Source organism: Capricornis sumatraensis, chromosome 9 (assembly GCF_032405125.1).
Source record: "Capricornis sumatraensis isolate serow.1 chromosome 9, serow.2, whole genome shotgun sequence".
In the NCBI taxonomy this organism is placed as follows: Eukaryota; Metazoa; Chordata; class Mammalia; order Artiodactyla; family Bovidae; genus Capricornis; species Capricornis sumatraensis.
This window is the reverse complement of record NC_091077.1, coordinates 49,727,099-49,753,361: the sequence shown is the minus strand read 5'-3', so window position 1 is coordinate 49,753,361 and position 26,263 is coordinate 49,727,099. Positions and strand designations below refer to the sequence as shown.

The following is a 26,263-nucleotide window of genomic DNA, read 5'->3' as shown; positions in this document are numbered from 1 at the left end:
AATCTGAATATCTAAAGGTCAACATATATCGTAATAGTAAGTTACCAAATGAGAATTACAAGAAAAATAAACATCAGCACTCTTTTTCTATGTACAGAGTGTAAAACTGTCACATGATAGTAACAGACCTGTTTCACCACACACACACAAAAAAAAGCACTGACTTTTGTTGTCAAGGTTTCAGAAAAGTCATTTATAATCAGTTTCAACTGTCCTCACCTTATACATTTCAAAGTTTATAAATGATTCAGTCTCAAGTTTATTCTGCTAATTCCAAATTAAGAGACTTTATTACCTCAAAGACCTTCAGGTATTCTGTAAGAGATGACAGCAATCTGTCCCAAAAAAGCCACTCTCTAAGATACAACTGCCCCCCAAAAAATAAATTCTTCCTCTGTCTCCCCTTACTCCCCCAACTCCACTCAAATTAAGATTTACCACTGATGAATAAAGTCAGGTCACAAGTAAGCTATAGGTACAAGGTCTAACATCAACTGTCGCAGGACAGGATCTACTGGCCTTCCATAGACTTTCCACTTGATCCAATTCATCCTCACACCAATAAGTGTCTGTACAAATATTCTGCCTTTATTTTTCTTTATAGGGACTATGTTCTTATGGATTTCAATTTAAATGCTAAGTTTTTTTCCCCCTTAAAAAAGCCTGCCCTTTTCCAATAAATACACATTTCTTCTTTCTTTTTCAAAAAATCATCCGTTTCAAAACTGAACATGATTCCTTCAGTTTAATATTAACCTACATTACAGCTGACAGTTTTTCTTACCAGACTAAGTTACTGCAGTTATTTCTCTGGTCAAAACTGAATACACAATGCCTTCTTCACAATGACCAATAGGAAGGAGGAAGGAATGGTCACAGGATTTTAACAGTCACAGAACTTCAACAGACCTATAAGCATTTAGTCCAATCCCCTCCTTTTATGAATGAAGTTTCACTGTACCCTAAAGAGGTTAAGTGACCTCTAATAGATACTACTCAACTTAGGGCAAAATGTAACCCTTATTGCCTTGAATGAGGCCAGTAGCTAATACTGTCAAATTTGAAGGGGAAAAACAACAGTGCCAGTTAATTGTAAGATATATCTTAAGAATTTGCTATAAGTTCATTTAATGTTTAAGGCTCCGGGGTAAAAATTCAGTTCTAACATCATAGACTTTTGACTTAACACTGTCTTTACCCAAGCCAAAGTAAAGAGGTGAGACAAAGGAAAGAAAAATCAAGAAAAACTGTTAAAATGCACTCTATTATATTCATTCTGTACTTCAAAGCATTCCTACTTATGAAAGGATGCTTGTCACCTGAAAGGTAATTTTCTCTTATGATAATTTTTTTTTTTTAATTAACAGTTGATTCAAAAAAAAAAAAAAACTTAAAGATATCTTGAACTGCTGCCATCTACTGGAAGCCATGAGGCATTGTGGGTAGGAATTTAAAACCATAAAATGCATCCCCAAAAATTACGACTAGAGTTGACACAGGATAGTATGTGCACAGAATATATACACAGAACATATCTGGGCATCATTTATAAAAAGTGATTATATGGCATTATGCTAACAAAGTATTTTAATTCTAAATTTGCTCCCACTTGATTCAATTTTGTCTTTATTACAATTTAGTTATTGAGAAGTGTGTCTAGGCAAATAAGATTAAGATGACAGCACTTTTGCTGTAGTCATTTATGATGTGTCTATAACTCTCACTAGACTGTGAGTATCTGGAGCACACAGCCTAAGTGCACTTTGCTTCTATATCTTCCATAGGTTTACATCTCCCAGAAGGTTAAAATCTTGGTTGAAATGAATTGAATTCATATCTAAAGAATGACCTATAAGGAAACACAAGTTGCATTACAAAAATTCAGAAGTTTAACTAAAACTAAAAAAGAAAAGAGAAGGGATGGTGAAAAGGGACAGGCGGGGAGGGGGAAGAAAAGATAAATGCTTTAGGCCAAGATCAAGTTGACTGATGGTTCATAAAATTTCTTTCAATTTACACTACGAATCTAAGTCGAAATCAAGCAATCATGAAAAATCTTAATCACATTTCCCCACAAATCTGTTAACTTTGAGGGATCATCAAGAGCCTGAAGTCTCATCCCAAGTATAACTTACATCAAAGTTATTGAGGGCATATGCCAGTTCTCCTCCTCCTCCACCCGGGTGCTGAGAGGCATCATCTGATGCAGTGGCCTGGGCTGCATTAGAAATTCCTGTGACTGCCTGTTGCAGCTGCTTGTATATCAGGTCTCTGTTGGCCTTGTAGGCTGCAACGTCAGGGTGCTGTAGGCATGCCTGGGATGCAGTATAGAGGATTGGAACATTTTTCTGCAGGATTCCTCTGGCTGCAGCCATCTGATCACGATGGCCCACATCTTTCAGTTCCTACAAAAGTAACACAAGAATATGGGTTCTATTCATACAAATTTGACAGTGAATTCTACAAAGTTAGAATTTCTGCTAATTAGATGTTATTTCCATTAACAGTTTGGCTTGAAAGTTCATCACAAAGGTCACAGTATGACTTAGTAGCTGAGAGTTTAAACTTTCCCAAAACACAAAGACCTGATTTTCAATCTCCAGCTCTAGTTTTTACTATTATGATCCTATTTAAACTCTCCATACTCACTTTCTCCTTCTGTAAAATAGGAGCAGTATTTTGTTCTCTTACAAATTCCTTGAGGATTAAATGGAACAATGCATGTAAGGCATCTAGAAGAGCACTAATAAAAAACAAAACCATGAAAATGAGCATCTTGATTACAACCTTATTAAGATGGATATACCTATTTCAACTAAAATACAAAAAATAAAGAGACATTTAAATACAGCAAAATTTATTAAGAGGACTTCTTTTTTATTAAGTTATAAAAGTTCACTGAGAGAGTTTTGTGAAATTTGGGATGAGATACCACAGATATCTCAAAACCACAAACTACTCAAACCAGCCAGGTGAGGATATGGAAGGCTGTTCTCCCAAGTACAGAACATCTTGTTTCCCCTTTCCCATCCCAAAGACCACCTTAGGACCCAGATTATTAGGGCATAAATCTGAAGTCCATGGACTCCATGACTTTAACCCAAAAGGTTTGTATTAATATTTCACTATAATACTCTATAGACATGCAGTCTTAGGTGAACTATTCTTTCTCAATTTCCTCTATCCCATAATTATAATCCACAGTTAAAATGATTTGAGGTTCCTAACATGGTTTCAACTACCAGCATTTGCTTGGTAAACTGGGTGAATATGCTAAGTGATACCAACAATAAATTAGATGGGAAGGGAGTACTTCTGGTATTCCTGTATTACTGCAATTACTCAGAGAAAACTAAGTCTTCAGTAAATGTGGATTTGCCACCACAGAAGAAAAATGTAAGTGATAACCATAACTGACCACCAACTGTTTCAACTATTTTATGTGTGATCCTAGAATTTCAATATTAATGTCATCAACTGAGACCTAGAGTATAATTTAAATGTTTTTAAATTAAGTACAACACGTGTAAACAGTAAGAGAAAACCGACTTAGAAAGGGCAAAGTCAATTACTCAATTTAAAGTCTGACTTAACTGTTTATGGGTCATCTTTCTAAATGAGTTCCTAATTAAGCATTAGAGACACCAAACTGGCTTTTTTCTGAAACTTCATCTCACTATGTTTTAGGTTTGCATCTTTATTGAAACTTTGTACAATATGACAGCTTACTTTTCCTGCTAGAATTCTTTTCTCATTTGGAATATGAATTTGCAAGTAATAGCTCATGGCACTTCAAATGCCCTGTAGCATAATACATTAGGCTAAATATTCAGAAACAGGACCCTGTGGATTTTGATTACCAGTGATCATTTCAAGACTCAAGCTATGACAGGGGGTTGAGGCTCATCATTATGCTTAAACAGCTGGTGCACATGTTCTGTGTGGCATTTCCTAAGTGTCTTCCCTCACCACAACCTCAGGGACTTTTACGCTTTCTAAGAAGGCATTTGCCTTTATAATATCCTCTATTTTATAGAAACAGTTTGCAATTAACTTTGTGGATACTTCTTAAGTATCCACAGCCTAAATCACCATAGTCTTTTACAAAGGTTAGCAAAGACACTTGTGGTCACCCAAAGTTATACAATAGGTGCCACAATTCCTGTTCAACACGTTAAGTTTCCTAGAGCTACTTCCCAGCCTGGTATGATAAATTCCTACCTTCCCAAAGACTACATGAAGTTCAATACTCAAAAAGGACACCATGGACTTAGAGGGTGATCATTTTAAGACTCAAGCTACGACAAAGGGCTAGGCTTACACGTGCTGTGTGGCATTTTCTGAATATCTTGCCCTCACCACAACGTATCTTTGACAGACTTCTTTTTACAAGCAAGGAGGATGCATTCTAATCTATGATGAAAATGACAGCTACCATCATTTGTCCTAACTGCTAAACTGTTCTAGCTTCTCTCTTTTTGAAGTGCTTCTGCCATAGCATAAAGAACTAGATTTTAAGTAAAGATAGGAAAACAGACACTATCACAAGGCAGCACTAGTTACTGTAATAAGAAAAATGATCAATCATAAGAATACTTTTCAAAACAGTGCTAGGACTTCCCTGGTGGTCCAGTGGCTGAGACTCCATGCTCCCAATTCAGGTCTGATCCCTGGTCAGGAAACTAGATCCCACATCCTGCAACTAAAATCCAATGCAGCCAAAAATAAGATACAGGGGGCTGGTAAGTAATCCAGATTAATGGGGGGGGGGGACAAACTATTAAGCAATTTAATAGATTACATACAAAATTAGAGTTCCTTGGTCTACTTTAGGCTTAATTCCCCAGTGTGACCAAACAAACTCAGGAACAAACAAAACAAAGTGGAAATGACTCCTTCCAAAGTAATTTGAACTAACCATCACACAAGTAACCAAGAAACAGAAGCTAAGTTCTAAGCAATCCAGAACACTTTCTAACCAAGATCCAAAAATTCAAATGACAATTTCCTCTCATGTCCCTCTTAACAATATAAAATTGCAGCCATAATTACTTTTGATCAGATGTCTTCTCTTGGATTCAAATGACAACACTTAAAAAATTGTCCATGGTCAAACCCATCCAGTCCACATGATTTACACATAAAACAGACAGTGGCAATATTATCCGTTACCAATTTGTTCACACTTTCAGAAAAATAATCACGAAAATCAGAGTTGACAGACTAGGTAAGAAGCACTATGTTTTTAACAAACCTATCTCAACAAGCTCGTGTACCTGGGTGGGTGGAACGTAAACATCAAAGTAGTCCATCTTTAGCATTTTAGGGAGGCAGAGCTGACAATGTAAGGCAGAAGTAGTCCTCCTCAGAAAAACCAGCGTCGGTGCTATGGCAGATCCTTACCCCTAGCATCTATTTCACCCTGACAGTCAAAGAAGAGTCTGCAGCCAGTCTAATAGAAATTCAAAACTTCTACTCAGCAAATGATGTTCTAGCCCAAGAAAGTAACAGATTACAGACACACACAGAATCCCATTCCAGATGGATCTGCAGTACAGCAAAATGAGGTTTTTCTCTCATTTGTTAAACATGTATTTATTGAACACTATTGTATCTAGGCAGTGTTCTAGGCACTAGGAATTACAGTAGCAGATTAAACAATATGCCTGTCTTCTGGAGCCATACAGCCTAGGTTCAAAAGTGGCTCTACCACTTCTAGATGAATGTCCGTGCCAAATTAATTAACCTCGCTACACTACAGTTCCTCCATCTATAAAATTAACATCTGATCAATTATAGGATCTACTTTACACTACTTTTGTGAGGATTAAACAAATTTGTCCTTACAAAGTGCTTATAACAGTGTTTAGTGCATAGTAAACACCTTTTGAAAGTTATTCACTATTATTTTCAACACCATCCTCAGCCCTACACCATGTTCCAAAAAACCCTTAATGACAAACTGGTAAATTCCAGAGCTCCTGTACACCTTATAAGGTTCAGCATTTCCTCACTGGGTGGCTGTTGCTAAAATGGTACAGGGGAGCTAAAGCAGCCAAGTATGCATATCATATCCAAATACTGCTCATGAGGAAATCCCTTTTCTGGACTAGGGTTACCTCTAAAGATAAAAGGCTTGATGAGGAAGTGAACTATTACATACCACACCTGGGGAGAGAAAGAAAGGTCAAAGGTGAAAACAGACTAGGATACTAAGCACACAGCAGTAGAAGAATTCTGCCAGAAAACACAAAGTGTGGAAAACTGTGACCAGTAACTAAAGGAGGCCAGTGGAAAGTACCTAAAACAGAGAGTGAAGATTCCACCAGGCTGGCACATTAGGATAAAATGAATTGCTATTTAATTCCCAAGAAAAGCATTCAGTTCAGTTCAGTCACTCAGTCGTGTCCAACTCTTTGCAACCCCATGAGTCGCAGCATGCCAGGCCTCCCTGTCCATCACCAACTCCCAGAGTTCACTCAAACTCATGTCCATCGAGTCGGTGATGCCATCCAGCCATCTCATCTTCTGTTGTCCCCTTCTCCTCCTGCCCTCAATCTTTCCCAGCATCAGAGTCTTTTCCAATGAGTCAATTCTTCGCATGAGGTGGCCAACGTATTGGGAGTTTCAGCTTCGGCATCAGTCCTTCCAATGAACACCCAGGACTGATCTCCTTTAGAATGGACTGGTTGGATCTCCTTGCAGTCCAAGGGATTCTCAAGAGTCTTCTCCAACACCACAGTTCAAAAGCATCAATTCTTCAGCACTCAGCTTTCTTCACAGTCCAACTCTCATATCCATACATGACCACTGGAAAAACCATACCCTTGACTAGATGGACCTTTGCTGGCAAAGTAATATCTCGGCTTTTCAATATGCTATCTAGGTTGGTCATAACTTTCCTTCCAAGGAGTAAGCATCTTTTAATTTAATGGCTGCTATCAGTGTCTGCAGTGATTTTGGAGCCCAAAAAAATAAAGTCAGCCACTGTTTCCCCATCTATTTCCCATGAAGTGATGGAACCAGATGCCATGATCTTTGTTTTCTGAATGTTGAGCTTTAAGCCAACTTTTTCACTCTCCACTTTCACTTTCATCAAGAGGCTTTTTAGTTCCTCTTCACTTTCTGCCAAAAGAGTGGTATCATCTGCATATCTGAGGTGATTGATATTTCTCCAGGCAATCTTGATTCCAGCTTGTGCTTCTTCCAGCCCAGCGTTTCTCATGATGTACTCCCATCTCTTTCAGAATTTTCCACAATTTATTGTGATCCACACAGTCAAAGGCTTTGGCATAGTCAATAAAGCAGAAACAGATGTTTTACTGGAACTCTCTTGCTTTTTCCATGATCCAGCGGATGTTGGCAATTTGATTGCTGGTTCCTCTGCCTTTTCTAAAACCAGCTTGAACATCTGGAAGTTCATGGCTCACATACTGCTGAAGCCTGGCTTCGAGAATTTTAAGCATTACTTTACTAGCGTGTGAGATGAGTGCAATTGTGCGGTAGTTTGAGCATTCTTTGGCATTGCCTTTTTTTGGGATTGGAATGAAAACTGACCTTTTCCATTAGTTTCAAGAAATACACACCAAACCCCAGGCCCTATAATAGGTTGTATTATGATCAGGGGCACACAGGCACCCATAGCCAACCTATTCAACACATTCTACTGTAGGAGGATAAAGGTTAAATAATCAGGCCCAAGGAAAACTGTAAGTGACCAGGAAATACTACAAACCCAAGACAAACTTTAGAATCTATCACTCAAGATACCAGCAGAAAACATATGGTAAGATCAAACTAGGTAATTCAAAGATGTTGAGAGACTATGTTACAAAATTATGGAGATAAAGTACAGAAAAACCACAGGCTATTAGGTCACTTGGGCCCAAAGAGACGAAATGAGACAGCAGTTACCAGAAACCTGGGAATCAGGCAGCGGGAGAACACAACCCAAAAGAGGCTATGACATTTAGCCACCAAGGACAACCAGGAGGTAGGGATAAACCCCAGTTCACTGCCCTCTGATCTCCTAATGGTGCTCCCACTAGCCAACCCAACCAGAAGCCAGAGGGGAAAGAAGCCACTGGATGCAGTCCTGTAGACAGGTTAGGCTCCTGGGGCAGAGAGTAGGGTAATCAAGGGCAGAAAACAGATATGGAGGGGCTTATAGAAGATCTTCTGGCACATTAACGAGTAACTTCAAGATTTCTATGACATCTTATTTGGGAAGTGTTTTTTTTTTTTTTTAAAACATCAGGGACTTATAATTAAGGAACTTTTCATGGACTCAAAGCACACAGAATTAAAACTCAGGTAACATTTTTCTCCAGTACATTTCTCCAGTAGCATACAAAATTCTGGACTATTACTGTGTTTATCTCAAGAACATCATTAATTTACTTATTCCACCATTTTGAAAGATATGCAATAGTGTCAGTCTAAATATTCTCACTTTCCTCAAATAATAGTAAGTCTTCATAAATCAAGATCAGACTAGGTTTTAAGAGAGTAGGACTATTCATCAAACTATTTTTAAAATATAACATTTATTTCACATATTCAAAAGAGAACTTATATCAAGAACATCCAGTAAAATCAATTGTGAACATAATTTTGGCAGCTTGCCATATTTATAGAATAACCACACTATCATACAACAAGTTCTTCTTAGGATTAAACAGGTCCAGCAAAAAGAAAAAAATAATTGTGATTTATGTGATAGAGACATAAGCTAATTCAAGGACAAATGATAAAAGTGCACTGAGCCTACATTAACTAAATTACTCAGGCAATACAACAAATCCAGCTATATTATCATGTATAATACTAAGTACTGGAAATGTAAAATCAGGATCCCGTATGTGCAGATTCAGTCTGATCACATCTTATAGCTTGAAATATGAGCAGTAACTACTATTCACCAACTGCCCACTGCTGAGGGCCTACTAAGAATCTGGTGCTATATTAAATACTTCACATACATTATTTAATTCAATCTTCTCAATTTTTATTCTAATGTTAATGTAACCAAATCAAAGTCTAAGTCTCCAAAGCTGAAGCTGTAATATACTGAACATTTACATTATGGACCCCATTTTCCTCATGCCTGTCAGAGCGCTCTTGTTGAATGTTCCTGTTCTCAGGAAGGTCTACCCTGTCACAGCAGAAAGGAGATTTTCATTACCCCGAGTCAGATATAGTTAACTGCTTTCCTCTTTCCAATGATCAGTAAGGAATGGGCACATTATACAATCCATTATTTAGGGCAAATCTGTTAAAGGCTTCTAGATCATTTGCTTATTCAGAGAGACATATGGAAGAAACAACGTTTTCTTTTCTCACTGGACATACCGACTGTGTGCAAATGCCATGCCTACAGCCTCTTCAGTGACGCACACTGAAGATGGCACTGCTGGAAAATGTAAAGACATGGAAACCTTGATGATACTTGTAAAACCTTTAAATTTAACAACCCTAAAGTCACTTAACCTATCCTGGGGCTTCTCATCAGTGAGAAAATAAACCCCCCAATGTTCATGCAATTTAGGAGCTCGGTTTTCTGTAAACTGCAGTGCAAAATTATCCTAACCAATATAGGTATCAGCTAACAATAATAAGAATTCATCTTTTCAGGACTTTTAAGAAATAAGAATAGCACAAGCTTAATCAGGGCTGTGCAAGTTATTAGAGTCAGAAGGTGACACATGTATCCCCTCTAGAGAACATGCATCTAACACACAGCATCCAATAGAAAGGGCACAGGAAGACTTCAAGCATCCCAAGAGCGAAACACCAAAGGGTGAGCAAAAGCTGGAAAAATAGGAACACTGATCCACATGTCACACAACATAAATTCCTAATACTATAAAATCTAGTAATAACAAATGATAAGAAATACTTAAAAGTTACAAAATATGGAGGGCAAGGTACTTTCTGATATAGAATTCCAATATATTTTTGACCGGATTTTTAGAAGTCTGAATTAAATTTCACCATCAACTCAAGTTCATCCTTGAACACAGAGAAGAAAGGCGTATCACTTCTCCGAATGCTACTGCAAACTGCTAAGGTACCTGAAGTAAAATTTTCACAAGAATCAAAACAGGAGCATAATATGGATACAACCTAATTCTAACTTTAGTTACTGAAGGACACATCATAAACTAAATGTCTTAATGGAACTATATTAGAAGAAGGAGATATTGGCACCTTTTGAAGACTTAGGTTAAATGGATTTTTCCCACTAGGTAATAATACAAACAACTTAAATATATCCCCAAATCATGACCGTACCTGTTGTCTTTTGGCTGCCATAATGTTCAGTTTATCCACTTCAGGTTTCAGGGCTTTATACTGTATTCCCAAGTCCTGTTCAGTGCCAGCATTCCTCAGTTTCAAGATACCATCTTCTACCTATAAAACAAAACCCCACAAAAGAAAAATTCTCAACAATACAAGTCTGTACATAAAGAAGATCTAGAACTTTTTATTCCTTTCAACAGCTACTCAGATAATAATCCAAACTTCCTCTTTAAATTTACATTTGGGCAGGTACCACATGGGAGTTTTACGGGAGGTAGGAAAAGACTGTATTGTTTTGGCTTTCATGTAAAAGGATGTAATTTACCATATCTTGATTTCTCAACTCTGGAACTCTACTGGTACAAAGAAATGCTTAATCACTACCACAAAAAGTGAAGAAGTCAAAAACAATACCTTTTCTACAAAGACAACATAGGCCCACAGCACAGCCAGTATGATGTCCACGTGGAATAGAGGAGCAAGTGGAAATTAAAAACATTCCTGGTCCACTTAGGTAAACCAAGTTCATAACCAAACCAAATCCTAAGGAATGCTGAACTAAGTGTGGCCAGCAGCAGCCTCACTGTAATAGAACAAATTACAGACATCAGCCTGTACTTACAAGTTTCAGCTGAACAAGTAATTTGTAGACATCTGCCATGTCAGCCAAAATAAGCAGCCGGGTAACAGCAGAGAGCAAAGCCCGAGCTGCCCGAACCATGTTGCCACGCTTCACAGAAGAGCAGGGATCATCTGCAAACTCTCCTGCAGCACTCTTCATCAAATCACCTGTTTTGCAGATGGAAAATAAACTCAGCAGGAATGAACCAAATAACTGGTCTACATTTTAAAAAACGATAATTCAAACTTTGTATATTCATACACAGAATTTAAGGATTTTCATTTCTGCTATTTTCCTCTTGCATTTGTCTTCTAGCTGTCACTAAGACAAGCAACCGCATATATTCCTGGTAAAAGCACAGTATCTGCAAAGTGATTTAGCACTACATATCAAAAGCCTGAAAAATACTTCTTTCCAATAAGAAAAAAATACTTCTTTCCATTGATCTAGTAATACTCCTTTCCAAAAAGGACCACTGTATGTATCCTATAGGGAAAAAAATTCAAGATTTGAATGGGAAGAAAAAAATGGATCTAACACAATCTACCCGCACATCCAAAGAATGATACAGAAACATAGCAACCATTATGAAGGAACACCACACCTCATTAGGCATTTCAACTATCTAATACATAGAGTTCAAACAGAAACTCACTGGTATGTGAAAAGACAAGAGCTGGTCACGGACTCATTCATCTTCCTCATAGCAAAACAATTCCAACAGTTCAAATGCCCAAGCAAGTATCTAGTTAAGTAAATTATGGTAAAGCCTACAATTGACTAGTATGCAAATATTAACATATATATGAAAAATGTTAAAGTTTATGAAATCTTCAACAGAAAAAAGATGAAATGATAAATGCATATAATCTGTGCTTTTAAAAAAAGGGAAAAGATTGGAGTAAAAACACAAATAATTATATAAGATACAATCTAATTCTACATTATTCTGTATTTATAAAAACATTTTCTGTAACAGATATCATATTCATAACTTTAAAAATTAACCTAAAAATATATACATTTTACTAGTTATGAGGAATATCCAGCTTATACAATCCCACCTTCAACAATGCTAAGAAGTTCTAACATTTCCTAGAAACTTGTAAAGTAACTTATACTTTTTTGTTATGTGTTTCTAATAATAATCATTTAAGCTGCTTATCGTTTTCTCTTTTCTTATAGTTGGAAGTAGCAGAAGAGCCAGGGCCTGTTCCTCTCTATGGTGACTATCTTTGGATTCCTGGAAAAGCAATTACTCCCTCCATCAACTGAACGTGTCCACTTCAGATTAAAGCCTAAAGGCTAGTCACTCTCTTATCTCTTCCATAAATGTAAAAAAGCACACTCTCATGAAGCCACGCTAATTCTGAGGAGACCTACAAAACTTCTCTTAACTATCAAAATTTTAGTTGTAGAATACGAGCTTTAGCGGGGGAGTTAAATTCACCCTCAGTTCAGTCGCTCAGTCATGTCCGACTCTCTGCGACCTCATCGACTGCAGTACACCAGGCTTCCCTGTCCGTCACTAACTCCCAGAGGTTGCACAAACTCATGTCCATCAAGTCAGTGATGCCATCCAACCGTCTGATCCTCTTTCGTCCCCTTCTTCTGCCTTCAATCTTTCCCAGCACTAGAGTCTTTTCCAATGAGTCAGTTCTTCAAATCAGGTGGCCAAAGTATTGGAGCTTCAAGCTTCAGCAACAGTCCTTCCAATGTATGTTCAGGGCTGATTTCCTTTAGAATTGACTGGTTTGATCTCCTTGCTGTCCTAGAGACTCACAAGGGTCTTCTCCAACACCATAGTTAAAAAGCATCAATTATTAGGCACTCAGCTTTCTTTATGGTCCAACTCTCACATCCATACATGACTACTGGAAAAACCGTAGCTTTGATTAGATGGACCTTTGTCTGCAAAGTATATGTCTCTGCTTTTTAATAAGCTGTCTAGGTTGGTCACAGCTTTTCTTCCAAGGAGCAAGCGTCTTTTAATTTCATGGCTCCAGTCACCATCTGTGGTGACTTTGGAACCCAAGAAAATAAGTCTCTCACTGTTTCCATTGTTTCCCACCTATGTGCCATGAAGTGATGGGACCGGATATCATGATCTTCATTTTTGAATGCTGAGTTTTAAGCCAGCTTTTTCACTCTCCTCTTTCACTTTCATCAAGAGGCTCTTTAGTTCCTCTTCACTTTCTGCCGTAAGGGTGGTGTCATCTGAGGTTTTTGGTATTTCTCCTGGTAATCTGAATTCCAGCTTGTGCTTTATCCAGCCCAGCATTGCACATGATGTACTCTGCATATAAGTTAAATAAACAGGGTAACAAGATACAGCCTTGATGTACTCCTTTCCCAATCTGGAACCACTCCGTTGTTCCATGTTTGGGTCTAACTGTTGCTTCTTGACCTGCAAACAGATTTCTCAGGAGGCAGGTGGTCTGGTATTCCCATCTCCCATCCAAGTACTAACCAGGCCCGACCCTGCTTAGCTTCCAAGATCAGACAAGATCGGGCACATTCAGGATGGTATGCCCATAGAGTGGTATTCCCATCTCTTTAAGAATTTTCCACAGTTTGTTGTGATCCACACAGTCAGAGGCTTTGACGTAGTCAATAAAGCAGAGTAGATGTTTCTCTGGAACTCTCTTGTTTTTCAGTGATCCAACAGATGTTGGCAATTTGATCTCTGGTTCCTCTGCATTTTCTAAATCCAGCTTGATCATCTGGAAGTTCTTGGTTCATGTACTACTGAAGCCGGGCTTGGAGAATTGTGAGCACTGCTTTGCTAGCATGGTGAGATGAGGGAAATTGTGTGGTAGTTTGAGCATTCTTTGGCATTGCCTGTCTTTGGGAGTGGAATGAAAACTGAACTTTTCCAGTCCTGTTGCCACTACTGAGTTTTCCAAATTTGCTGGCATATTAGTGCAGGACTTTCACAGCATCATCTTTCAGGATGTGAAATAGCTCTACTGGAATTCCATCACCTCCACTAGCTTTGTTCACAGTGATGCTTCCTAAGGCCCACCTGTCTTCCCACTCCAGGATGTCTGGCTCTAGGTGAGTGATCACACCACTGTGGTTATCCATCTCATTAAGATCTTTTTTTGTATATTTCTTCTGTGTATTCTTGCCACCTCTTCTTAATCTCTTCTGCTTCTGTAAGGTCCATACCATTACTGTCCTTTATTGGGCCCATTTTTGCATGAAATGTATCTAATTTTCTTGAAGAGATCTCTAGTCTTTCCCATTATATTGTTTTCCTCTATTTCTCTGCATTGATCACTGAGGAAGGCTTTCTTAGCTCTCCTTGCTATTCTTTGGAACTCTGCATTCATATGGGTGTATCTTTTCTTTTCCTCTTTGCCTTCAGCTTCTCTTTTCTCAGCTATTTGTGAGGCCTCCTCAGACAACCAATTTGCATTTTTGCATTTCTTCTTCTTGGAGATGGTCTTGATCCCTGCCTCCTGTACAATGTCACGAATCTCCATCCATAGTTCTTCAGGCACTCTGTCTATCAGATCTAATCCCTGAAATCTATTTCTCACTTCTGCTGTATAATCATAAGGGATTTTATTTAGGTCATACCTCAACGGTCTAGTGGTTTTCCCTACTTTCTTCAATTTAAGTCTGAATTTTGCAATAAAGAGCTCATGATCTGAGCCTCATCAGCCTCTGGTCTTGTTTTTGCTGACTCTATAATGCTTCTCCATCTGTGGCTGCAAAGAATATAATCAATTTGATTTCGGTTTTGATCATCTGGTGATAACCATGTGTAGAGTCTTCTCGTGTTTTTGGAAGAGGGTATTTGCTATGACCAGTGCCTTCTCTTGGCAAAATGCTGTTAACCTTTGCCCTGCTTCATTTTTTACTCCAAGACTAAACCTGTCTGTTACTCCAGGTATCTCCTGACTTCCCACTTTTGCATTCCAGTCCTCTATGATGAAAAGGACATCATTTTTTGGTGTTAGTTCTAGAAGGTCTTGTAGGTCTTCACAGAACCTTTCAACTTCAGCTTCTTCAACATTTGCGGTTGAGGCATAGACTTGGATTACTGTGACATTGAATGGTTTGCCTTGGAAACAAACAGAGATCACTCTGTCGTTTTTGAGATTTGGAACCCAAGCACTGCATTTCAGACTCATGTTTTCTATGAGGGTACTCCATTTCTTCTAAGGGATTTTTGACCACAGTCATCTGAATTAAATTCGCCCATTCCCGTCCATTTTAGTTCACTAATTCCTAAAATGTCGATGTTCACTCTTTCCAGCTCCTGTCTGATCATCTCCAATTTACCTTAATTCATGGACCTAACACTCCAGGTTCCTATGTAATACTGTTCTTTACAGCATCAGACTTGACTTCCATCACCAGTCACATCCACAACTGGATACTGTTTTCACTTTGGCTCCATCTCTTCATTCTTTCTGGAGTTATTTCTCCACTCTTCTCCAGTAGCTTATGGGGCACCTACCGACCTGGGGAGTTCATCTTTCAGATTCCTATCTTTGTCTTGTCATACTGTTCATGGGGTTCTCAAGGCAAGAATACTGAAGTGGTTTGCCATTCCCTTCTTCAGTGGACCACGTTTTGTCAGAACTCTCCACTCTGACCCATCTGTCTTGGGTACCCCTACGTAGCACAGCTCATAGTTTCATTGAGTTAGACAAGGTTGTGGTCCATGTGATCAGTTTGGTTAGTTTTGTGTGATTGTGGTTTTCATTCTGTCTGCCCTCTGATGGATACGGAGAATAGGTTTATGGAAGCTTCCTGATGAGAGAGACTGGCTATAGGGGAAACTGACTCTTGTTCTAATGCTTGGTAAATCTTTAATCCAGTTTTCTGTTGATGAGTGGGGCTATGTTCCCTCCCTGTTGTTTGGCCTGAGGCCAAACTATGGTAGGGGTAATGAAGGTAATGGCGGCCTCCTTCAAAGCATGCACTGTTGTATTCATTGCCCCTGACCCTGCAGCAGGACACTGTAGACCCAGGCCTCCACCAGAGACTCCTGGACACTCACAGCAAGTCTGGCTCAGTCTTATAACAACATGGTAAGTTAAGCAAGTCTTACTAACAAGATGATGGAATAGAAGGACATGCACTCACCTTCTCCTGGGAGAACTCCCAAACTGCAACTCACTGCTGAAAAAACCATCTATCAGAGAATGCTGGGTCCCACCAAAAAAAAAAAAAAACCCACGTGCAAGGGCAAAGGAGAACCCCCAACAAGACGGCAAGAGGGGCGAAATCATGTTTAGAATCAAACCCCATACCCACCAGAGATGCTCAGAGAACTCAAACAAAACTTTGTGCACACCAGAACCCAGAGACCCCACAGAGACTAACTAAGCCAGACCTGCCTTTGAGGGTTTTAGTGTCTCCTGTGGAGGCACGGATCAGCAGCGGCCTGCTGCAGGGACAGGGCTCTGGCTGCAGCAGACCTGGATCACACAGCGTGTGGCATAAGCCCTCTTGGAGGAGGTTACCATTAGCCCCACCGAGCTGCTGAGCATATGACCCACAAACTGCAGAACAATTATACCAAAGAAATTCTCTCATACTGGTAAGAAAGTTCTAGAACCCACAACAGATTTCCCAACCTAGGGACTGGCAAAGGGGCTGAGAACTACCAGGGAATTTGACTTTGGAGGCCAGTGGATTTGATTACAGAACTTCCACAGGACTGGGAAAACAGACTCTTGGAGGGCAGAAACAAATTCACCCTCAGATCCATATATTAATTAGGCTAAGAAAAACCATACAGTATTAAGAGTAAAGACAAGCTCTGTGTATATGTCTATGTGTATTGTGAGAAATAATTCACAATGAAGAATTTGATAGTTAAAAGTTTCCCTGGATCTAAGATACAGACACATGACAATTACGTGGATGTTTAACAAAAATGTTATTTTACGGTACTTAAAATGAGTGCTCAATCATTCATTTATTTATTTATTCAACAAATATTTGAGCACTTCAAAAACTATATTAGGTGCCAGTGATACAGTGCTCAAGAAACAGCCCATGTCCTCCTTGAGCTCTATGGAGGGGGAAGACAGACAAGCAAACAATTAAAAGCTGATTAACAAGGCATCTGTACTCAAGGGCCCACAAACAGGGAATATTACAATGCAACCAGAATTAAAATAGCCCTGTGGACAAGGTGCTATGGGAATACATTAGGAAAAGCTATTTACTCACATACGAAGTTATCTCTAGTCTTGCAAAAAAGATATTTGCCTTAATATTAAGCAATAGAGTTTCATCTATTTATTGAGAGCTTATTACACACTAAAACAAATCCAATGCCAGGGATATATGAAGCTGAGCAAGACTTACTTTTAAATAGTTTATAAATCAGAAAAGAAATGATCATACAGAAATTATGTGTCATTTTTAACATACAAGCTTTAAGAAAGGCATAAAATAGCATAGGGCCAAAAAAGGAAGCACTAATGACCAGGTTGGGATATAAGTGAAATGCCAGCAACAGTTTTATGGAAGACACAGTACTCTGAAATAGAATCTACCGTCAAAGGACAGGAAGAATTTGGGGCAGCAGAGTTAAGGGAGTTAGTACCTCAAGCAAAAGGAACAGCAACATACCAATATCTAACATTTATTCAATGTCCACTCCATGACACTACGCATATTTTATTTAATCCTATCCACCACCGAAAAGTAAGTGGTATTAGCCCTTCTATACAGAAGAGACAACTCAAGTTTAGACAAGTTAACTAACTTAACCAAGTCACCTAATAGTAAATGACAGAGTCAGGCTTTGTAATGCTTAATGCTTATGGTCTTAGGACCACGAAACAGGTTGTATATACAATAAAAAGGTGTATTTGAGGGCTGAGTAGTCTAAATTGGAAATGAGGGATGTGTATAAAAGCAAGCATCACATGATGGAGGGTGGAAGGCCATAGACAGAGTACAAAGAAGAATCCCTGAGCCAAAGAAGGAAATCCAAGTCAACCTAACATATAATAAACCTGGCCAGAGATACGGATCACAAAGCCAGAATAAGAGCCCAGGAAAGGGGACTTCCCTGCTGGTCCAGATGGCTGAGACGCCAAGCTCGTAATGCAGGGGGCCTAGGTTTGATCCCTGGTCAGGGAACTAGATCCCACATACTACAGATCCTGTTTGCTATAATTGAGACCTGGAGCAGCCAAATAAAAATAAATAAACTGGGGCAGGCAGGGAAAGAGCCCAGGAAAGAGCAATAGTAAACTATAAAGGCTGGGGTAAAATGATATGATAACCCTTGATTATTAAGAGTGAGGGAGGGAATTCCCTGGCAATCCAATGGTGACAACTCTACATTTTCACTGCCGAAGATCTGGTTCAATCCCTGACAAGGAACTAAAATTCCACAAGCTCATTGGCATGGCACTCCCACCAAAAAAAAGGAGTGAAGGAAAAGAAAGCATGGAAGATCACTTAAAGAATTCAAGGTACACCTGTCCTGAGATGGAGAAGAGAGCCAGAGCATACTAAATGTGTGCACGTGAACCGGGGAAGATTTTTTTAAAAAAACTGGAGTCCTTACGACTGTGGATTTAGGAGAAAGGGAAGGAAGACTCTATGACAAGAGAAGCAAGGAGACCCAAGATGATGAACTGTCAAAATCAAGAAGTATTTGCATACGAAAGTGGTCAACAAAGTCAAATATATATATGTAGATCATCAGAAGAGAATTGAGAATCCAGAAATATAATAAATTAATTTTCAACAAGGCTGCCAAGACAATTCAATAAAGGGGAAAAAATATTTTTAACAAATAGTGCTGGGACAACTGAATATTCACATACAACAAAATGATGCCTGACCCCCAAACTCATATCATATACTTTCAAAATAGATCAAAACCAAATTTAAGAGCTACATTTTAAAACACTTAGAAGAAAACATTGATATGTTTTCAAGACCTCCAATTAGGCAATAGTTTCTTAGATATAACACATTTAAGTACAAACAACGAAGAAAAAAGAAACAAACTGAACATCATCAAAATGTAAATGTTTGTGCTTTTAAGGACAGGCTCAAAAAACTAAAAAGACCCATAGAATGGGAGAAAATTTGGGGTACTGATAAGGATCAAAGTACCAATAAGACATAAAGAAGTCTTGGGTTTCCCACAGGTTCAATCCCTGATCCAGGAAGAGCCCACATGCCACAGAGCAACTAAGCCCATGTGCCACAACTATTGAGCTTGTGCTCTAGAGCCCAGGAGCCACAGCTCCTAAAGCCCACAGGCCTTAGAGCCTATGCTCTTTAACGAAAGGCCAAAGCAATGCGAAGCCCTCGCACTGCAACTAGGGAGTAGCCCCAGTTCACCACAACTACAGAAAAGCCCACACAGCAACAAAGACCCAGCACAGCAAAAAATCATTTAAAAAAAGGAAAATGAGTACCACAAAAGGTGCTCTTAAAATCAACAATAAAAATACGAAAAATCCTATTTAAAATAAGCAAAGGGGGACTTCCCTGGTGGTCCAGTAGTTAAGATTCCGAGTTTCCAATGCAAGAGGTATGGATTCAATCACTGGTGGAGGAACTAAGATCCTACATGCCGTGTGGTGTCGCCAAAAATAAATTAACTAATTAAAATAGGCAAAGGAATTATACCACATCTCTACAAAGAAGATATGTAAATGGCTAATAAGCACATGAAAAGATGCTCAATCTCATTTGCTCTAAGGGCAAAGCATGTCAAAATCATGAAATATCACTTCATATCTACTAGGATTGTTGTTGTTGCTGTTTAGTTGCTAAGTTCTGTCCATCTTTAAAAAAGACAACAACAAATGTTCATGAGGATACAGGGAAACTTGAACTCTCATAGCCCATTGGTGGGAATATAAAATAGTACAGCCACTTTGGAAAACAGACTAGCAGTTCCTCAAAAGGTTAAATATAGAGTTACCATAGTTGTTCAGTCTCTAAGTCATGTCCAACTCTTTGCCAGCCCACGGACTGCAGCATGCCAGCCTTCCCTGTCCTTCGCTATCTCTCAGAGTTTACTCAAATTCATGTCCGCTGAGTCAGTGATGCTATCTATGTATTACCATGTGATCCATCAATTCTACTCCTAGGTATATACCCAAGAGAACTGAAAACAAATGCCTACACAAAAACAAATGTATGAATGTTTACAGAAGCACTATTCTTAACGGTTGACATATGGAAACAATCCAAACACTCATCAACTAATAGATAAAGAAAATGTGGTGCATCTCCACAATCAAATATTTAGCCATAAAAAGGAATAAAATACTGATACATGCTACAACACAGACGACCCCTCAAAGCCTTATGCAAAGTGAAAGAGGCCTGTCACAAAAAGCCATATATTGTAGTACTCCCCTTATATGAAATGTTCACAATAGGTAAATCCAGAGAGACAGAAACTATCACTGGTTGCCAGGGGCTGGGGCAGAAAGGAAGACTGAGGATTACTAGCTGCTAATATGTTTGAAGTTTCTTTCTAGGGTAATGAAAATGTTCTGGAATCACATAGTGGCGATGGCCTGTATAACCTTGTAAATACACTTAAAAACCACTGAATTTGTATCCCTGACAAGAGGGAATTTTGTGGTATGTGAATTATGACTCAATAAACAAAGACAAAGAAGAGTATCAAATGCAGTGACCTGAAAGTGTACACACTGTGGAGTTAGAGGTTAGCTTAAGGTCTGACTCTGCCACTTACCAGCTGTGTGACTGAACTCCATAGCTTGTTTCCTCCTTTGAAATATGTAGAGAATTCCTTGCTGTGAGGGTCAACCAATAACACATATAAAAGGCCCATTTTATTACCTTGCACTGGGAGATAATACACGGTTGGTAGGAATTATTACCATTAGGCAAAACACAATGAGAAGACAGAGAAAAGATCTTCATTGCACTTCCTGAGTATTCAAATCTGTTCAACAATGTTCCTCAAGGGCATTCTTGCATTCTCTGAGCAAGTGTTTACTGAGTGCCTGCTATGAGCCAGGCACTTGGTATAGAAATTAACCAGACAAAAATTTCTGGCTCTAGGGAGCCTACAATTTAATGAGAGGGAATGATAACAAACATAATAAATAAATCAATTATGGAGGGGCAGCAACAGAAAGGACAGAGAGTGGGGTGTAAGATTCAATTTAAAACGGGGATCCAGGAAGGTCTCAATGAAAAGGTACACTGGGGGAGTCTTGAAAAATGCAGCACAGGAGGGATGTGGCTGTCTCAAGGCAACGTTCCAGGCAGAGGAAACATCAAGTAAAGACCCTAGGGTAGATGAACTCTAAAATGATCTTGGAAGGCCAAGAAAGCCAGTGGAGGTAATAAGGAAGAGGGACTGGGGGAGGTACAAAAGCCAGATCTAACGGGTAATAGAACCAGTTAGAAATAAAACTGCTCTTTGAAGAATCTGATCTGCTCCTAGGAAGAAAAATCAACGGCCTATTAACAAAAAAATTTATTTTGTGCAGGATTAGCAGTAGAATGGAAGAGAGTATGACCACAGATTTGCAAGTCAGAGAGAAACTGTAGCTTCACCAGATCAGTTTCCACAGTTGTGTAACAAATAATACAGGTGACCCTCACTTTGCACAGTAGTGCTGGTCTATAAAAATGATCACACAAACTGAAACAATGCAATATGATCTTAATCACCAATGGGAAAAATCACAACTGTCTTGTGATCTTCAAATTTTTCTCTCAAACAGTTAAAAGCTTACTATTCCTTATACACACACACACATACATACAGGGGAAGTTAAACTAAAATAGTACAACTAATATTTATTCAATATGTAGCTTAAAACATTATGAACACTGAGAACTAAAATGTTACCTTGTATGAAAACTACTCAAAAGTAGTTTTTGAAAAATGATCATCTTTTTCAACATGATACAGAGTGAACATTTTTTTCTCACTTCACAAACTATCCTATTTCTTTCTAGTCTGGATCAGTTTCAAACATTTTATCCTTTGCACTTTCACAGTCATGAACTATCTCCAAGAGTCCTTTTAATGTGAAGGTTTTGATGACATCACTTCCTCTTGGACATCATTATCCTTTTCATCATAACTACTTATCTCACTTAAGAGTTAGCCTTCACAAAGTTACTCTGAGTATCTAAACTTTCTTAAACAGCAACACTGTCAACATTTCCTCAGGCTGCAAATTCCTTCTGTAACTTGGATTTATTACTTTTCCTTTCTTTGCTGCACTTTCATCTTTGCAAATTCCCTCTTTCAAGGCTCTCTTATAAAATGGCTCACGTGGACTTATCACCGAGATACAAGGAGACAATGCAACTACACATTGCATGAACTGAATAGCTGCAGTGATCAATCACTAACAGATCATGAAAGAAGGAACATGATTCGTCAGTGATCTCGATGCACACCTTTTATTTATGTAATGATTTGTACACTTCACAGTTAGCAGCAAAGTCTATACTTTATGCAATCACTCAGCTAATACACTAATATCTGAACCATGTTATTGGAGGACTGGTAATACTAAACTGTGGTAACAAACCTGTGCATACTGGATATATGCAAAGTGAGAACTGCCTCTATCAACTTCCCAGGCTTATGAAACCCAGCGTTTAGCAGAGGGGTTAGAACAGTGCCTGCACTCGCATACTATCCTTTTTATCACTATTGGAATTAGTTACAGTCAGATTGAGCAGGGAAAGGATGCAAAATGACACTAAAGACACATATTAAAGAATGAAGATTCTAGATCAGGGAACATACATAATCAGGACCACAGGAGGAAGTGAGAGCCATGGAGTTCTTGTACCCTTGGATGAGAAGTGAAAGCAGAGGCTCCCTGGCAGTATGAAGTTTAGCACTGCTAGAGAATCTGTTTTCTCAGAGGCAGTAAATGAAGCTCTCCTAAAAAACTGAAGATGGAAATGGAAATGAGGGTCTGAGGAGAGTGGAAGAAACTCTGAAGCAGCTGCTACAGAAAATGAAAAAGGGAATTAACCTGAGGTAAATGAAAGAACTGTGGGAAGAACTAAAGGCCCAGACTAAGTCAAACAGGATGAACTGAAAGTAGATTCTTAAAGTTACAGACCGTCTAAATGAATCAAAACTATTATTAGCTTACATTCAAATGGACAAGTGTAAAGTCTTAAAATTTAACTTTAATTACTTAATCTCACTGTAATAATCCCCCAATTTATTCCCAGCTCTAATCTCTTTTTGCACTGTAACCCCCTCTTTCCAAATTCTCATTCCAACCCAAGTTCCTCTTAAACAATTTCATTCCCTAGCATGATATCATTCCAAAATAGTATCAAGTCAAGTAACACGTTAAGTGGAACTGAAAGGAAGAAGCAAAGTAAATACATTCATATCCACCCTCATCTCTCTTAGCTCACAACCATAATGGCAAATCTTTAACTTCATAGCTAAATATACGTTATTAGGAATGAAAATATACATGGGAAACAAACTGTATGATAGATTAAAACATACAAATTTTTTCTACTCACAAAACAAGGAACAAATATGAAAATATGCCTTTAGCTTTACAACAGCGGGCTCAAATTCCTGCTAAATGGTCATCTCTATAAAAGGAACATGAGAATAAGTTAAAAACAATAAAATGTAACTGTCAATTAGTTTACAATGCAGACACGTAAAAGTTACCAAATGCACTCTCCATACACAAAAAAAGCAAACTAGGAAAACTGAGACAGACTGCTCACATAGTCAGCAGTAAAGGTTGAGAATATCGATGGGTCTTCTAGCCGTGACTCAACTGTCTATAGAGCCTACTACTTGGCATCTCGTATTAGCCAAGATTTAATGGACATGGAACTTAAGAGAACGCACTACTACTGTTCCATCAACCATAAAAACAGATCTGTCAATAAGTCCATCCCCTGGCATTTTCCCCTAACTAAACTGGGGATAAAAGTTAAGCTCCTCTGGAGTTCAAAACAAGAACAAAGGGCAACTGTAAATAAAGTAAACTAAAAACCACAGTTCAACATTAGAACAGGACAAGATAAAGGCCTTCTGAGGCAAATAAATACCTTGAGTAAATTCCTTCCAAAGCAATCTTAACTTATAAAAAATTATGGGGAAAGGACAGGCTAGAAAAGTGTGGGTGTATGAGAAACAGACACACACACACATACAAACAGACAGGAAAAGAAAAAAACAGAGAGCCGGCTTATTTTCTCTAACTTAAGCCTAGGAAACATGAGATATCATGAGAGATTATATTGCTCCTTTAAAACAAAGGATGTAGCTATGTTAGTGAATATACACTTCTCCCAGAACACTGTCTGGTATAGAGCAAACAAGGTATTTGTACTGGGTCTGAATCCCAACTTGGCTATTTGGTGTGATCTCAGGTTGTTTTCCTGGTGGCTTAGAGGATAAAACATCTCCCCACAATGCAGGAGACCCGGGTTTGATCCCTGGGTAGGGAAGATCCCCTGGAGAAGGCAATGGCACCCCACTTCAGTACTCTTGCCTGGAAAATCCCATGGACGGAGGAGCCTGACAGGCTATAGTCCATGGGGTCACAAAGAATCAGACACGACTGGGTGACCACTTCACTTCAGGTTGCTTCAGCTCTGTTTTCTCTTCTGTAAAATCAGAATACTATCTCCCACCCACACTGGGCTGTTTTGAAAATTAAATGATGTAATAAATACAAAGCTCAACAATTATTTCCATGCCCCCTCCACTTTCCCACCTACCTTCTCCAATTCTTAAAACTATTCAGAACGTTGTCATTGCTCTCCCATCAATCATTTCTTAATTTTCAGAAATAAGGTCATGTTAGCAAGGTTCCTAAATGATGAAGGAAAAATTGACTTTTAATTTGTAGTGATGAAGCAGTAAAAGACGTGCCTCCTTCACTCCAATCTCCACAGCGCACAAAGTGGTAAAAACTGATCCTTTTGTGATAACTACAAGCAAAGGTATAGTTCCCCTTGCTGGGGGCTTCCCAGGTGATGCTAGTGGTAAAAACCCACCTGCCAAAGCAGCAGATGTAAGAGATGCAGATTCAATCCCTGGGTTGGGAAGATACCCCTGGAGAAGGGGATGGCCACCCACTCCAGTATTCTTTGCCTGGAGAACCCCATGGACAGAGGAGCCTGGTGGGCTACAGTCCATGGGGTTGCACAGAGTCGGACATGACTGAACTGACTTAACATGCATGCACAGCTGGATATTTTAGCTTTTCCATCTGATTTTTAGAATTAAGAGAGGGAGAGACCCCAGGGGAGGGGTAAGGCAGGAATTAAGCCAATCTGAAGTTCCTCCAAGTTTGTAAAAATCTGTCATCTTCCTCATATATCCTATTTACAACTTCTCATCCCCAAAAGCCCATGCCATACCATAAGAATGGCTTCCAATCACAATGCCATAGCAGAGGATATTAAGTCCTCAGAAATTTAGCTATGGAAACATCTCAAGGAGACTCAAAAGATTAAGTTATATTTCTCTTGGATAAACATCCAAGGGGCTCCCTGGTGGCACAGAGGTTAAAGCGTCTCCCTGGAATGCAGGAGATCCCGGTTCAATCCCTGGGTCAGGGAAGATCCCCTGGAGAAGGAAATGGCAACCCATTCCAGTACCCTTGCCTGGAGAAACCCATGGAGGGAGGAGCCTGGTAGGCTACAGTCCATGGGGTCGCAAAGAGTCAGACACGACTGAGCGACTTCACTTCACTAAACATCTGAGGAGACTCAAAAGATAAAGTTATACTTCTCCGAAAAGCAATACTAAGATTTGGGTATACTCTGGGAGTCGGTGCTGGACAGGGAGGCCTGGCATGCTGCAGTCCATGGGATCCCAAAGAGTCGGACACAACCGAGAAACTGAACTGAACTAAACTGAAGGATACTTCTAATATGTTCCTTGGCCAGAACTTTTACTACCTTTAGGTCCAGAAAGAAAAGAACTCTGCCAGCCCAGCAAAGGAACATGGTTTATCTTCTGTAAATTACATAATCCACCCACTTCAGGTATCTTTATTAATGAAAAAAATGAATTTTTAAAAATTTCTATCTTAAATGGCAGATATACAAGAATCTGTATGTACAATAAGAACAAAAATCACAATGTGTTTACATTGTTAGGGTGGGATGGGGGAGGTGTTTCAACATACATGAAAATACTAACACAGGTGGTTTATCATCAGGTTGTGTAGCACGATGGGTGATCATTTTCTACTCTGTGTGGGTTTTCTTTTTGAACTTTCTAAAATGAATGTATTTTTAAAGAAAAAAGTCTTCAAATGATTTTAAAATGTAAAATATCCTTAATTCATGTTTGTGACACATAAAACTCAAGTTTTCCTA

The 26,263-nt window shown here is 38.9% G+C and overlaps 1 protein-coding gene across 1 annotated transcript in view; it reads right to left on the bottom strand.

The window, feature by feature from the left end:
* Positions 1–26,263, bottom strand: part of CTNNA1 (catenin alpha 1) — a 174,219-nt gene that overhangs the window by 106,440 nt on the left and 41,516 nt on the right. The window contains exons 4-6 of the mRNA XM_068980319.1: positions 10,925–11,091; positions 10,294–10,413; positions 2,136–2,405 (exon numbers count right to left, since the gene is read on the bottom strand). Coding sequence (XP_068836420.1) covers positions 2,136–2,405; positions 10,294–10,413; positions 10,925–11,091 — 557 coding nt within the window. The remainder of the gene's footprint in view (positions 1–2,135; positions 2,406–10,293; positions 10,414–10,924; positions 11,092–26,263) is intronic.